The sequence below is a fragment of the Tamandua tetradactyla genome, chromosome 7, assembly GCF_023851605.1.
Source record: "Tamandua tetradactyla isolate mTamTet1 chromosome 7, mTamTet1.pri, whole genome shotgun sequence".
Classification (NCBI taxonomy): Eukaryota; Metazoa; Chordata; class Mammalia; order Pilosa; family Myrmecophagidae; genus Tamandua; species Tamandua tetradactyla.
Genome location: NC_135333.1, coordinates 144,227,362 through 144,243,597, shown reverse-complemented (window position 1 = coordinate 144,243,597; position 16,236 = coordinate 144,227,362). Strand labels below are relative to the sequence as shown.

The 16,236-nt window shown below is 35.4% G+C and overlaps 1 protein-coding gene across 2 annotated transcripts in view; it reads right to left on the bottom strand.

The window, feature by feature from the left end:
• GLIPR1L2 (GLIPR1 like 2) overlaps positions 1 to 9,475 on the bottom strand; it is a 34,624-nt gene extending 25,149 nt beyond the window's left edge. For both annotated transcript variants that reach the window (XM_077168135.1, XM_077168136.1), the window contains exon 1: positions 9,230 to 9,475. In XM_077168135.1, coding sequence (XP_077024250.1) covers positions 9,230 to 9,463 — 234 coding nt within the window. In that variant the 5' untranslated portion in view covers positions 9,464 to 9,475. The remainder of the gene's footprint in view (positions 1 to 9,229) is intronic.
• Positions 9,476 to 16,236: the final 6,761 nt, after the last annotated feature.

Here is a 16,236-nt window from a genome sequence, read left to right as displayed (position 1 = left end):
TTCTTTCCTTATTTGGATGGAGAGTTCCTCATTCTATTTTTTCACAGCTATGTGGTGTTTCCTAGAATGGATGAATCATAGTTAATTTAGTCAGGCCCTTAATGTGAAACATTAGAGTCTGCTTCCAACTATTTGCTATTATTTACCAATTGTTTAGGTCTGCTAGAGTTGCTAGAATGTAATATACCAGGTCCTACCCACAACAGGTCTGCACCCACAGGAATGGAATAAAAGAACATGGCCTTTCATTGGGGTACATAATAGTTTCAAACTATGATATTAATGCTACACTGAATAACCTTACACTGATAGCATTCCCTAGTTGTGTATGTATATTGGTAGGATAGGTATTCAGAAATGGGATGACAAGGTCAAAAGGTAAATACATTTATAATTTTAGTAGGTATTACAGTGACCAAATGACATATGTAATTTTAGTAAGTATTGTCAAATTCCTCTCTAAGGGGATTATATCATGTTGCTCTCCTACCAGCAATGCATGGGGTAGGTAAGGTCTTTCTAACTTCTGACTTAAACTCCAGAAGCAATTTTTTAAAAAACTGATAATTTCAATTTTTTAAAAAATGGATAATTTCAGTCTTTTTAGATAAAAAGAAAAATGACAAACTGGCTATAATAATTGCAATTCACAACACAGATAAAGGAAACGCCTCTGATTTATAAAGAAAGTGTGTGTGTGGGGGTATTGAAAACCTGATACCAAAAGACTGGACACATACAGACCCTTATTAACATGAAATTATGTTTACCCTGCTCAAGTACGAATGGAAAAAAATTAACACTATCTGCTGATTTTATATGTCATCTATCAGACTTGTAAAATCCACAAAGTTCACCCATAATTTTGTTACGGTTCCTGTGGGGACTCTTGGACCAATCTGGAATGTACACCTGGTATACGAGTGAGGAATGGATTACATAGTACCTTTTTCAAATGAATACACAGATTTCCCAACACCAATCTGTTAAAAAGTCTATTCTTTCTATCCCATTGATTTAAAATGCTGCCTTTATCATATTCTGAATTCCCTTATATAGCTGTTTTTTTCCTGAGCTCTGTATCTTACTATTGGTCTGATTTTTTTTTTTTTGCATTTTATAACTTCTTTTATTGTGAAATGTGACATATATACAAAAATGCAATAAAATTCAAAATACATTGTAGCAAGTAGTTATAGAACAGATTGCAAAGTTTGGTGTGTGTTGCAGTTCCAGAATTTTAGGTTTTTCCTTCTAGCTGCTCCAAGACATTTCAGACTAAACAGAAATATTAATATAATGGCCCCAGAGTCATGCACATTTTTTAAATCCTAACTTTTCTGTTGTAACTCTTCCTTCTCCTTTGATCCTTCTCCCAATATTTAGGTATATTTAGGCTATGCCCATTTCTACTTTTACAAGTTGAAAAGAGATGTAGACAATATGGGATTGGGGAATGGAACTGGTTGATGTTCTTGGAGAAACTGGCACCTCTGGATTTCAGGAGTTATCTGGCCTGGGAGCCAACTGAGGGTTTTAGGTTTCAGAAAAGTAAACTTAGCACATGAAACTTTTGTAGATTCTCAAATAGAGTCCTTGGTGTTCTTTAGGGTTAACAGGAATGATGTTTGTTGGGTTTGACAAACCATGGCAATTAGCAATTTATAGCTTAAGTTTGCATGACAAAAGCCTCCAGAATAACCTCTTGACTCCACTTGAACTCTCTTAGCCACTGATACCTTATTTTGTTATGTTTCTTTTATTCATTTTGGTCTGGAAGGAATAGTCAATCCCACAGTACCAGGGCCAGGCTCATCCCTGGGAGTCATGTTCCACATTTTTAGGGAGACTTCACACTGGAATGTCATGTCCCATGTAGGGGAAGATGGTGATGATTTTCCTTGCAGAAGTTGGACTTAGGGAGAAAGGCCACATTTGAGCAACAGAAGTGGTTTCCAGGAAGAAACTTTTAGGCATAAATATAGGTAGTTTTAACTTCTCTGCTACACAAATAAGTTTAATAAGGTTAAGCATCAAAATCAAGGGCTTAGCCTGTTTTCTTTGGAGTCCTTAATGATTGAGAGAGTACCAGGGGTTTCTCAGGTGGGAAAGTTTAAAAGTTTCATAATTTTTCTCGAATATCTTAAGAGACTCTCCAAATACTTTTTATTTATCATCCTACCATAGTCTGGGATGTATCTGGATATTATATTAAGCTATACAGAATTACAAGGCCTCATTCCCATTCTGAGTTCCACGTGGTTGGGTTGTTTAAATGAGTTATTTAAGCAGGTTGATTTAGGTTGTGTGTTACAGAGGATTTAGGATCTAGACACAATAAACCTCTTCACCTTTGGTCTCATTTAGTAGTTGAATCTCTAGATTATATACACTATCATCCTTTGCCCTGTATTCTGATTTACCTTAGTACCAGTTAAATTGGCTTTGTTTTTATCTCTAATTGAAGCCTGACCTCTTTTTCAGTTACTTTAACAATTATTGTATGTGGCCATGCTGACTATCACAGCTGCAGAATGCTAGCTCTGAGTCTCAGATGTCAGACCACACCATATTTGTTCTTTTGTTTCTGCCTTATTTCACACAACACAACACCTCCAATAGTCATTCATTTCAATGCATGCCTCATGACTTTGTTCCCCTTTGTAGTGCACAATTTTCCCTCATGTGTATACATTACAGCTTGCCATTCTCCTTCTCAGTCAGTGTAACCCTTGGCTCCCTCCATCTACTGGCCATCATGCACAATGTACAAAAAAGTAATCTATGTCTCACAGTGTCCTCACTTAGCTGTACCATCATCAACACTCTCAATTTTAGACAATTTTCACTGATCCAAAGAGACAAAGATCTGATAAATATAGCCTCACCAAATATCACATCTAAACCTTCCCTTATCACTTGTCCCTCCACCCCAACTATTTACTCCTGGTATTGCTGTGGTAATGTTGATGTCTTCTGTTAACTATAGGTCACAGCATGCAATATTAGTTCCCCCCATATCATCTGCTATTGACTCTTTGTACAAGTTCAAATCTCTGAAGTAGTTCGTATAAGAACTTATTTATAATTGGAGAGTTAATTGGTGGGATATATGACTCTATATAATCTCTTTCAATCCTATTCACCTTCGATATGGCAATGTGATTACAACCCCACTAATGAACCACCTTCACTTCTAACCTATCTCTTACATTTAAGTTCAACCTCATTGGGTAACCGTTCATCCATCTCTAGCCTCTTTGAACCTCTGCATCCCCTATATTTTACATTATAAGCCTCTGAGTTTCCCTATACCAGAGTCAGATAGTATCTATCCTTTTGTCTCTGGCTTATTTCATTCAGCATTATTTCTCAAGGTTCATCCTTCAGGACTTCATTTTTGTCTTACTGCTGCATAATATTCCATTATATGTATATACCACATTTTGTTTATCCATTTGTTTGTTGATAGGCCCTTGAATTGTTTCCGTCTTTTGTCAGTTTGAATAATGCCACCATGAACATCAAGGTGCAAATGTCTGTTCATGTTACTGTTTTCAACTTTTCTGGGTATATACTGAGTGTTGGTATAACCAGTTTGTAGGGCAACATGATACATAGTTTTCTGAGGAACTTCCTGTGCTGATTTGAAACTGTTATTACCCCAGAAAAGCCATGTTATTTTTCTTAATCCAGTCTTGTGGGGAAAGACCTATTTTTAGGGTGGGAACATTTGATTAGTTTGTCTCTACGGAGATGTGGCTCACACAATTGAGGTGGTATCTTTTTTCTTTTTCTTTTTTTTGTTTTTGTTGTATGCTGTATGGTGAAGTCACATTTCACTATTTTTCCATGTGAGTATTCCATTATTGCAGCATCATTTGTTGAACTTCTGTTTGTTTGTTTTGCTTGTTTTATATTGGGGAGGTGGGGTAAGTGCCTGGACCAAGAATCGAACCCAGGTCTCTCGCATGGCAAACGAGAATTCTTGGTCTGATTTTTAACATACAAACATTAAATTGTTTTAAAACTGAGGCTTTATAAGATGCTATGAAATCTGATTTTATCGTTATTATTTATTTGTCAGAATTTTTCTGGCTATTTTTATTTTATTTAATCAAACAAACTGCCCATCAATAAGGGATGGTATATTTGTGGGATAATATTGTGGGATAAAAATATGGTATATTTGTGGGATAAAATGAATGAATTAGATTAAATGCACCATCTTGACTAAATCTCAAATGCATAGTTTTGAACGAAAAAAACAAAATAATGATACATACTGTAGGATACCATTTATGGAAATATAAAAAACAACCCTAACAACAATATTTTTGGTAAAGGTAATCATATAAGTATTCAAAAGTTTGAAAAATTGACTGGAATGAATCATGTCAAATTCATGAAAATTTGTTGCTTCTGGGGTTAGAGAAAGGGAGGAAAGATGACTGAGATGGCTATCATATGGGATGATCAGTTTAACTGAAGTGTTAAAAATAAAAGGAAGTAGTTTTGTAATGTTAAAAGTTAAAAATTGATATTATATATTAAACCATAAGCTATTTTTGGTACATGAGGGAAGTCAAAATCCAAGCCTTGAGCCCTAGAGTATACTACTACGTCAGCTTAGATAGGACTCACTCAACATCAGGAGAGTCCATGAAAAGAAGGGATGGATTCTATGCTTCTAATAGCCAATAAGATAAGATAAGATAAGATGATTCCAGTAACACAGACACAAAGTAAGATACAATTCTCTAATACTGACTACTCAGAGAAATGCTGAATAAAACAGTTAGATTGAAAAAGCTTGGGTTTTTTTTAAGTCAAAATGATTGAACGACAGTAATTTCACTTAATCCAACATATATATGATGAAAAAGTTTAAAGTCCACTTCTTTCTAAGGAAAGAAAGGTAATATTCAGTGGCCAGAAATGAAGAGGGAAGTTAAAAGTCAGAATGGTAAACTCAAGAGCCCAACCTGAAGACAGGAGATGATCAGTCCAGCTATAAATTCCACCAGTATGGGATTAGAAGATGTGGCCATTGAATCACATGAAGTAGGTGCTAGGAAAGAGAGCTCGGTAAAAAGTGAGGACCCTGACTGCATGCTAAATGAAGGAGACTAGAAAATTCTGCTCACTGGCCCAAGGAAGTGACAAAAAGTAAGGTGGAAAATAAAAGTCATGAGAAATCTAAGTTCTCAACCCATACTACGTATACAGGTGGAGACAATATATACTCTATCTGCATAGGCCAAGAACATCCAATATAAAAAGTGATTGTGGGAGAAGTAATGAAACCACTCTGAAATAATACTTATTCTTCTACAACGTGGACAATATGGTATTCTCTCTTTCCCAGCATCTCTGTTGACAACTAATCCATGCTAAAAAGTTCTAAGTGTCACAGAAAATCAGTACATAAAATAAAGAGGAGAATTAATGCCTTAAATAATAAAAAACTAAAGGTATTTTATAAAAACATTAAATAATGGTGTTTAAAATGATTAAAGGTACAAAAGTAGGTACAAAAATCACAAGAAAAGAACAGGACACTGGGTAAAAATGGGCATATTGAATACAAATCAAACAGAACATTCTGTTAGAAATTAAAAACTCAATGGACTAGATAAGAAAATACGAAAAGCTGAAGAGAAAATCGAAAGTTCTGAAACAATGACTTAGACTGAAGAACAGAGAGGTAATAAGAGGAATACAAGGAGGGAAAAGTAAGAACACAGAAGAGAAGAATGAGAAAGTCCAACATACATATAATAGGGGCTCAAGAAAGGGCGAGCAAAGAGGATGAGAAAGAGACAACATTCTATGAAATAATGTTAAGGAATTTTAGAGTGAACAATAGGCATGAATAGGGATTCAAGAAGAACAAGTCCTAAACAAAACAAATAAAAAACACATACCTAGATCCAGCATGGTAAAACTACAGAAAAAGAAAATCTTAAAAGAAACTGGAAAGTAAAAACTGTTGTTCTTTTAAAAAGCAGCAATTAACACCAGTGCCTCTCAAACTTTAGTGCACTACAGAATCACCTGGAGCACTTGCTGGGTGCCAAATAATGATTGCTGGGTGCCACCCCAGGGATTCTGATTCAGGAGGTCTGGGTGAGTGCTGCATGAAAGGCTACGTGATAGTTGTGGCCACTTAATTTATAGGCTCGGATTCGCAGACAACACAGATTTCAGTGATATAAAAACAGAATTGATTAGGAAAGTAATTAAAAGATTATTAAGAATGAGACATAGTTACATCACCAGATGGGACAGCACCAACACCTAAAGAAGGGTGCTGGGGAATCTCAGAGATAACATTCAGGGTCTGACTGGTAAAAAGCCAAAGCAGAGCATCTTCTTCCCAGATGAGATTCTCTCTCTCTCTCTCTCTCTCATGAGATTCTCTAGTCTAACTGCTTGCATGTAGTTTATATGGTATCATTACACAATAGTGACTGGATTCCAATTAGCTTACGGGACCGGGCCCAGGTGGTATGGCTAGGGACTGAGAGGAGTTTCCTGGGACCTGGATAACTCTTTCTATCAAAATATATCTCTTTCTGGCCAGGACAGCCAGTCCTCCCAGCTAGAGCGCACATTTCAACAACTTATTGTTGAAATTATTATTAACATTTTCAACAATTTACTGTTGAAACAATTATTACGTGACCAAGGTCACGTAATGGCCACCTTACTTAAGCATAACAAACTTTACAACAATTTATTATCAAGGGCACGTAAATGGACACCTCAGTTAAGCATAACAAGCTCTATAACAATTTATTATCAAGGTCTCAGAAAGGAAACCTCAGCTGAGCAGAACAGACTCTAAAAATTTAGTTTTCCCTTTCAGTGAGGCCCGAGTTTTTTCTTTTTAAACAAGTTTACAGGTAATTCTGATGCTGTAGGTCTGGAGACCATTCTTGGGGAATCTCTAAATTCAACTCATGGCAGGGATCTCAAAAGCCATAGTAGAAGCGAGAACTATGAAAGGAACAACAAAATTATCCAAGAGTGAGTGTGAAATCAAGATTATTTTAGATATAGAAAGTCTGAGTTTACTATTCACAGACCTTCATGAAAGAGTTATTAAAGGATATACTTTCAAGAAGGAAGTTGAATCCAGAAAAAAGTGGGATACAAGGAGCAATGGTAGGGAAGGAAATTGGCATAGCATTGACAAATCTAAATAAGAATAAATAATAGGAGTAAAATAATAAGACTCAATTTTTTTGGTGTTTAAAAACAAAGCAGTAGACAATAGGATAGATATAGAAGGGAGGCATTCAGAATTTAAGTGTTCTAAGATCTTTTTAATGTTTGGAAGGGGGTTAGAGACACTGATTAATTTTGGACTTTTTAATATGTAATATTTATTAAAATGTTAAGAATAACTAATAAAAGAATAAAAATAAAATGTATGATTTCCAAACCTGTCAAAAAAAGTTTTAAATAGACCATACTATTACAGTAGAGTATATTATGTACAATATAATTCTTACTATTTATGTACTAGTAAAATATGTAGGAAAAATACACACCAACTTTAAGTTGGGACTTTCAGCTAAACTCAAAATACCCTTCCTTTAAAAATCTTCCTATTATAAAATATAGACTCTAGGGTACATGGGTAGTTCCGTGGTTAGAATGCCTGACTTCCAAGTGGCAGACCTGGGTTCGATTCCCAGACCATGCACCCCCCCCAGTTAAAATATAGACTCTGGGTACACAGGTATCATTTATATTATTTTCTACACTCATCCATGTGTTTGAAATAGTTTATGATTTTAGAGATTATAAATATGAACCCTATACAAAATTGTATTAATAAATGCATATTTATTCATTTTCAGGAGAGAGACTAACCCTCAAACTGGGTACAACAGAATTAACCACAAAGAATATAAAATATATCCTACAATTCAAATATTACCAAATTCTATCAATAATTCAGAAGGTAAAAAATGGGCATGGAAAAAAAAAATTCCAGCACATTGGACTAACGGGTATTTCTATATGAAAAGAACTCATATAAACTGAAGAGAAAGTGTGATAAAAAAAGGCAAAGAAAATGAATGTGAAAGAACTAAAACATAAACACATGGAAAACATCCAATCAAAATTACCTTAAAAAATTTAACACTGAAACAACATAACATTTTTTAGTTTATTAATTTTAGCAAAGGATTGCAAATGCTCAAGCTAGTGAGGATGTAGTAAAAACATAACACTTACTGCTGCTATTTGCTTAATTTGGCACAGCAGTTTAGAAAAGTAACTGTTACGTATCAAATGAATAAAAAGTATCATATCCTTAATTGAATGACCCCATTTCTGGAACTATTCCTAAGGAACTAATTCAAAAGAATGAAAATACAATATGTCTAGAAAGCTATTCCTTGCAGTATACTTTAGAATGTAATCTGGAAGCTCCTAGCTGCCTAATAAAAAGAGTTATTAAATCTATGGATTTTGTAGACATTTAAAATTATAATTATGAAAACTTTAAAACAACAAAGGAACAGCTGATACTCTGAATTAAATGGGAAGGGGGGTGGAGGGGATGAGGTAAGAAGTAAAAATAAAACTGTAAAAGAATGCAAAATCGAGGCCAAAACGAGGGTGAGGCAAGTAAAGCACTTCTTCAGGAGAAAAGTCTGGAGGGAAACGTGGAGCACCAAAAAGCTCAACAATAAAGCTAAGTAATATTTGATGCAATATTTTAAAAGACTGAAATTAATGCCAAAAAGCCCATGATGGAAAAACTCAAGCTTTTAAATTAAATTAAAAAAAAGAATGTGTTGCATTGGTAAGAACAAGAGAGAAAATGCCTCACTTGCTTTCCCCTAATGCAGGCCCAAGGATCCGCTCTTTATTTAAAATGTTGATATATATATATTTTAAATTGCATTAAAATATTTTCTTGATTACTCAGGGTTTTTTTTTTCTTTCTTTCCTTTTTTTTTTTTTGACACCCCCTTAGATTTTGCACCCCAGAAGAGTGAACCATTGGACTCATCCTAGTTCCGGTCCTGTGCAAAGCCGTGGTAATATTTTACTTCTTGAGGATGGCAACTTTACATGTAATTATTTTAACCCAAACTAAAAGTGTGGTTCTCCGCCCTCTCTAAACCTCAGGGCAGAGGCTCAGCCTTTCCCACTGGAGTGACAAAAGTTGTTGGAGGTTCAGGCAACTGCCTTCTGGGCTCACCATGAAGCGCAAATTAGATCCTCGAGGGATGACGTTGCCGCGCAGCTCATTGTGGAGGTTCACATACTCATTGATAAACTCCGTGTCCTCTTCCAGGGGCAAGTATCTGGCGTTCAAACCAGAACCCAGCAGGAGTAGCCACAACTCACAAAGCCACAGCTTCAAAACGCCCCCTGGCGCCAGGGGTAGCGGCTCCGCGCTCCACTGGGTGGAGAACGACCTTGAGGCCTCCATGGCGCACCAGCCGCGGACTGGTCAGTGCGCGTGCGCCGGCCCACCCCTGTGCCCTGCCAGTCTGCCTGGCAGCGCGCGCCAGCCACGCCCCCGCTTTCCGGAAAGGAGTTGGGGGCGGAGGGGTGGTGAGATCAACCCTGGAGAGTGGAAAGCTCAGAATTTAAGGATGTAGGTTAGAGATCATCAACATCTCATGAAGTTGAAATTCTTCAGTTTCTTCTCACATCATCACTATATTAGATAGCATGGAATATCAATATTCATATGCTCTTTTGGCATGCATATCTGCTTTCATAGTAGAAAAATTTTTTTTCTTTCATTTTTCTTTTTCAGTCAAAAATATCCAGTGTTGGGCGGCCACGGTGGCTCAGCAGACAGAGTTCTCGCCTGCCATGCTGGAGACCTGGGTTCGTTTCCTGGTGTCTGCCCATGAAAAAAAAAAATTATATATATATATATATATATATACATATATATATATATATATATATATATATAAATTATATATATATATGTATATATATTAGTGTTCTTGAAGATTTTTGTCCCTGGTCTCTTTACTTCTAAACATTTTGCTCAAGAAAAACTTGCTTTGAGGCATGTAAGCTCTATATTCAATATTCAAAGCACGAATTTGTTTTGAAGTAAATTTGCATTTAATGTGTCCAAAAGTATTGAAGACATTTATAATCATTGAGATTGGGACAGAATTTTGCTACAAAGAAAGCATTGTAGCGAGATGGACCCCAAATTTTTTTATAAGAATGTGTTATTTAAAAGTACATTTGATGCACACAATTTAAAAGCAGTAGACGGGTTCGATTCCTGTGTTTTGCCCATGCAAAAAAAAAGAAAAAGCATAGACCTACACAAGATGGTTTCATTCATTCCTTTAATTCATTCCTTTATTCCTTTAATAAGTATTGTCAGGCACTGTGCTAGTGTGGCTGAGAAATACCAGCGTACAATGCTTTCAAAAAGCCCATAGTTGAGAAAACTAGCAAGCAAACTTTTATGCCATATGATAAATACAAAGTCAAAATGTTATTGTACCATGGACAGAGCACTAACTCCCTTATTGAGAACTAGGAAAACCTTTCTGAAGAATGTGACACTAAGAAGGTGAAGTTGACAGGTAGAAGCAAGCATTCTAAACAAAAGAAAAGCATGGAGTATCCCACAGGAGAGGAAGACCTGAAAAGGCTGAAAGTAGGTGAAGATGGCAAATGCAGAAAGACAGAATGCCCTTATTATTGTAGTACTGTTAGGATGTGACAACTGCAAAGTTAAAGAACAAATATCAATAGGCTAATGCAATGTTAGATTTGGGAGAAATTTTAGACATTTTCTGGCCCTTCATATTAGACATACTCTCTGACATATAACAGATGATGATCGATATCTTCTTCTTAAATAATTACAGTAAATAACCATGTTCTAGGCAGCCCAGTCCATTGTTAGACACCTTGTTCATTAATTTAATAAATATTTTTTTAGTACCTACTAAGTGTCAGAGCCCATACTAGGCACTAGAGCTAAAATGAACAAACTAGACATGGAATCTATCCATGCAAAACTCTTGAAGGGGATACAGACGAATCATTAAACAATTTTGAGTAACAAATTTTATTTTAAATTTTTGATTAAATATTTATAACATATAATTTAGCAAGTTCACCATTTTTAAATATACTAATCATTGGCATTTAATTATATTTATAATGTTGCGCAACCATCATCAATTTCCAAAATTTTTCATCACCCCAAACAGAAACCCTATACCCATTAAGCAATAACTCCCCATTGTCCACTCCCAATTGGCCCTGTAACCTATATTCTAGTTTCTGACTTTATGAATTTGCGTATTCTAATTTATATAAGTGAATATACAATCAAAGAAATCATACAATATGTGTCCTTTGGTGGCTGGCTTATTTCACTCAACACGATGTCTTCAAAGTTCATCCATGTTGTAGCATTATCACAATTTCATTATTTTAATGACTGAACAATCTTCTACTATATGTATATGTCACATTTTGTTTATCCACTCACATGCTGGTTTCTGCCTTTTGGCTGTTCATAATTTTTATAGCTTGTACTTTGACCTTTGAAATTTCTGGCTATTCAACTATCCCCCAGTTATTTTGTTTACCTTAATTTAGAAAATGTTTACTGAATGCAATGTAATTGCTAGAGGGTATTGACAGAATTATTTATTTCTTTGCTAGCAATGTGGAAAGTAAAACATCATTGAATTATTATGAATTATTGTACTAAAATTCTCGTGGTGATGTATTTTTTTGAATACCCATTTACTGCAGAGATATTGCTTTCCTTTAAAAGTTAAGGGCAATTTTAGGAAATTGACTTTAAACATTTGATTTATCTCAGATGAATTTGGACTTCTCTAAGTCTTCAGTTTTTGTATCAACATACCGTAAAACTGCAGTGGGATTTCTTTTGACATTTTAAGGAAAAAGAATGCTCTTAATTCCCTACTTTTTTATTTTGATAAAAGCTAGCATTTTTCTGTATATTTAATGAAATGATTGTGAAATAAGGCTAAAGACTCAGGAATGTATTATTTTGTTTTTTTTTTTACAGATTATGCTGGATAGATTTTGCTGTGTGCTTTACTGACTCTTTTTCCTATCCTTTTCTCTTTCCCATCAGTGCTTACTTGATAGATCTTGTCCACAATTCAAGTATTAAATTTTGATAATGGTGCAAGAGAAGCACAAGAGAAAAGCAAAATAATGCTACATAAAAGGCTAGCATTAAAAAATGGAAAGATAGACTTTACTACATTAAAATTTAAATAGGGGAAACACTGAGAAAAAAATTGTTTAGATAAATGTCAAAGGATTAAAATATTTTATGTGCGAAGATCCACTAAAATTCTTAAGAAATGAATAGCATCAATAGAAAAATGAAGTCAACGAACAGACAACTGACTCCCCTTCAAAAAAAAGAGTAAAAAAAAATAGTAGTGAAATATTCATGCCCTATCTGTTCTTTACACGTATGGATATGATAGACTGTCTGTAAACAGATTCCAAGATGAGTTTGGGTCTCTGAAACTAAAATGCAATCTGCCTCTATCCAAAAGTCAAAGCCATAAAATTGAGTATAAACCTGAGAATATTTATATGAAATTTAGACTCCTAAATATACATTACACCTATATTTTTTAGGACAGTATTTACTATGGTTGTATGTAGGCAGCAAATCCTTGGAATATTTTGACCAAAGGAAGGCATTCCCTAGTTTATCTTAATAACTCTAAAACAATATATTTGTTAACTTGAGGGCAGTTTATGAAAGTATGTTTAAATCTACTGGTAATTCAAGAATTGCAAAGTAAAGGCATCTACCTCACAGAATTGAAAGGATTAAGTAAGTTATTTCATATAAAATACTTCGAACAGTGCTTGGCACATTGTAAACATTATTTAAATGTTAATTATTTCTATTATTAAATTAAAATGCGATCTAATTGATGATATTGATAAGGGCTAAAAACAATTATTGATTTTTAGCATGGTGTCAGACATATTATGCATGCTTGATAATATTTATCAAATTATTCTTATGATTTTCAGAGCTAGGAAATGTTGAGGGAAGTGGTGATTCTTAAAGACTATGTGGCAAGGGTACAAATAGGTCAGATTTGTGGGAGAAAAGTTCAATGAAACTGTTAATCTACTTTGAGATATTAGAGTGATAAGAAGTGTTTCCTATTAATCATGTGATTCCAAAAACTGACAGCAAAGGCAGGAAGAAAATTTAACTGTGAAGGAAACTCTGGGAAGTGTGGAGTGAGTTATTATGTATAGCACACATAGGGTCCAAAAACACAGGGGAAGAGATCCCATCACGGCTGGTCCCCTGGGAAGGTCCACTGCTTGGGTCAGAGTTGGTGGATGGCAGCTCTGCTCACTCCACTTTGAGTTGGAGAGGCGAGATGCCTGCCTGCCTAAGAGTGAGCATTTATTCACCAGGTACAGGGGACCTTGCCACTGAGCTGAAACATGTGTTTTGGTTTTTCCAGCATTAGGTACTGGAAAGCAATATACCAGAAACGGAACAGCTTTTAAAAAGGAAATTTATTAAGTTGCAAGTTTACAGTTCTAAGGCCATGACAATGTCTAAATTAAGGCATTGCCAAAAGATTACTTTCACTCAAGAAAGGCTGATACCATCTAGAACACCTCTGTCAACTGGGAGGGGCACATGGCTGGCATCTACTGGTCCCTTGCTTCTGGGCTCTGTTGCTTTCAGCCTCTGTGGTGGGGGTTCCTTGCTTGGCTTTTCCAGAGCTGAGCTTCATCTCTTGGCTCCCTTGGCTCTCTCCAGGTTTGGCTTGCTTAGCATCTCATGGAGGCAGATGGTGTTATCTGCCGGGCCCTGAATCTCAAATAGTCTCTGGTTGTGTCAGCTCTGAGGCTTTTTTCAAAATGGTTCCCTCTTAAAGGGCTCTAGTAAGCAACCCCACCTTAAATGGGTGGAGACACAGCTCCATGGAAACCACCTAAATCAAAAGGTCCCATCCAAAACTGGGTGGGTCACATCTCCATGGAAACAACATAGTTGAAAAGATCCCACCCAATAATATTGAATGAGAATTAAAGAATATGGCTTTTCTGGGATAACAACAATCTCAAACTGGCACAGCATGTTATCAAGTAACCTTTGTGAGGAATTCTTTCCCTGATAAGCATCTGAAGCTGTGTTTGTTCCCAGTTTGGGATTCAATGTACTGTCAGTCCCTTCCATTCCAGTCTATCCCAGGATGCAAAATGGAAACATATTGAAACATCTGTACACCAAGAAAAGGAAGGGGATAGGCAAGGGCTGGGAGACGGCCACTGAGCGTGACCTTCCCAGTGGGAAGTTCCCACGTCTGGCAGTATGGTAGACTAGAAAACCAGAAAAACTAACTACTACAAAGAATACCTAAAATATCTTTAAATGTATGGGTAAGTTTACAAAACAAAACAAAACAAAACAAAACAAGGAAACTCCCCAGGGGCAGAAATGAAAGGGAAACTGAGAGGTAAATGTATTGATGCTGAACGTGCCCAGGGAATTGCCAGTCATGGTAAATAAGGGGCTTGGTTTTAATGGCAACCACAGGAGTGGAGTCTAGATACAGGAATTTGGAAGTATAACCAATCATTTTCCAGTGCTATGGGTTAGAAAAAGTCTCTCTTAAGATTTTGTAACAACAGATATGTCCTCATAATTAGTGGAATTTGTATTCACCCTAATTGCATGGTCCAGGAATCCTAAAGTAAGATATCAGTGTAGAGATGGTGCTAGGTTGGAAAGACCTCTGTGTCAATTTGCAGAATGAAGTAAAATCCTCCATCAACCCAGGTCTCAAGGCCTCTCACAGATAAGCCCAAAAGAATATGTGCTCACAATCCCAAAGTATAAATCTGTGAGTAAAAAAAATTCCACTGTGAACAAGAGTCGACAGAAAAAGTAAGCACTTTTCATAATTAATAAGCTGAGCCACTGAAGAATGATCTTGGTTCAGCAAGAACCAGGAGACAATGCTCAGAAGAATTGTGCCTGAAATCAGTATAGGACACTGTGACACTTTTCCTTTGTGAAAGGCAGAAAGAATATAGGTACTGAAGGGGAAAATACTGATGATTTCCAGAAGAAAAAATACAAGCTTTATTGAGGCATGTAATGAAAATGTATTGGGGATTTGAAGCCTAAACATTACCATTTTTTGCTCAAATTAATGTGTAGTTTTAATGAATTCCCAATTAAAGTCACAGTAATATTTTTCTCGAAATTTTACAGTAAAATTCTAAATTTCAGAGTATATGTATACTACTGTGAAAAAATATTTTGCATAAAAGGAAAATATTTTTCCTTTATGTAAGAGAGGGGACCCTCTCTTACATCTATTATAAAGCAACAATATTTATTTAAAAGTGTGTTACAATCTTCAGATCAAGTGCCACTTGATCACTGGAGAAAAATGTGTCATGCATAAAATACTCTCTATTAGCTATAGAAGTCAAATACAACCTGATGGAGAAAAACAGTGTAATTTAACAGTTGCTATTGAAATAGCTTCTTGACAATGTAGGACTGAATAGATTTAGTCCTAAACTCATATTATATATCAAAACATTTTCTAGTAAAAACTTAAATATTATACCAACTTGGAGAAAGTGCAATTGCACTTTTATCTTATCCCTGGAAGGAGAATAATCTTATAAGGCTAGAAAAGAAATAAATCTCAAAGATTAAAAAATAATAATTTGACATGATTTCTTAAAAGCATTTTTTTTTCATAGGCAGGCACTGGGAATTGAACCTGGGTCTCTGGCATGGCAGGTGGAAACTCTGCCAGTAAGCCACCATTGCATCGCCTAAAACATTTTTTAACTATTATTTTATAGTAAAAATGAAAAGTTAATAAGCTTGGAAAATATTTTCAGTAAATATGACAAAGGATTAATATATTAATAAATTTATATAGAATAAGTGAAAGAAAAAATTAAGATAAAAGTTCGAGAAATATGCTATTCAATAAAAAGGGGAAATACAAACCATAAATGAAAATGTACAACCCCGGTAAGATAGAAGAAATGTGAATGAAAACCAAGAAACTGTTTTATGACTATTCATTTTCGAACACACATTAGATAATACCCATTCTGATGAGGCTGCTTATGAAAACTTTATCTTTATAAATTGCTGATTTTTGTGTAATTTGATACAATTTTTTTGGGGGGGGAAGAAAT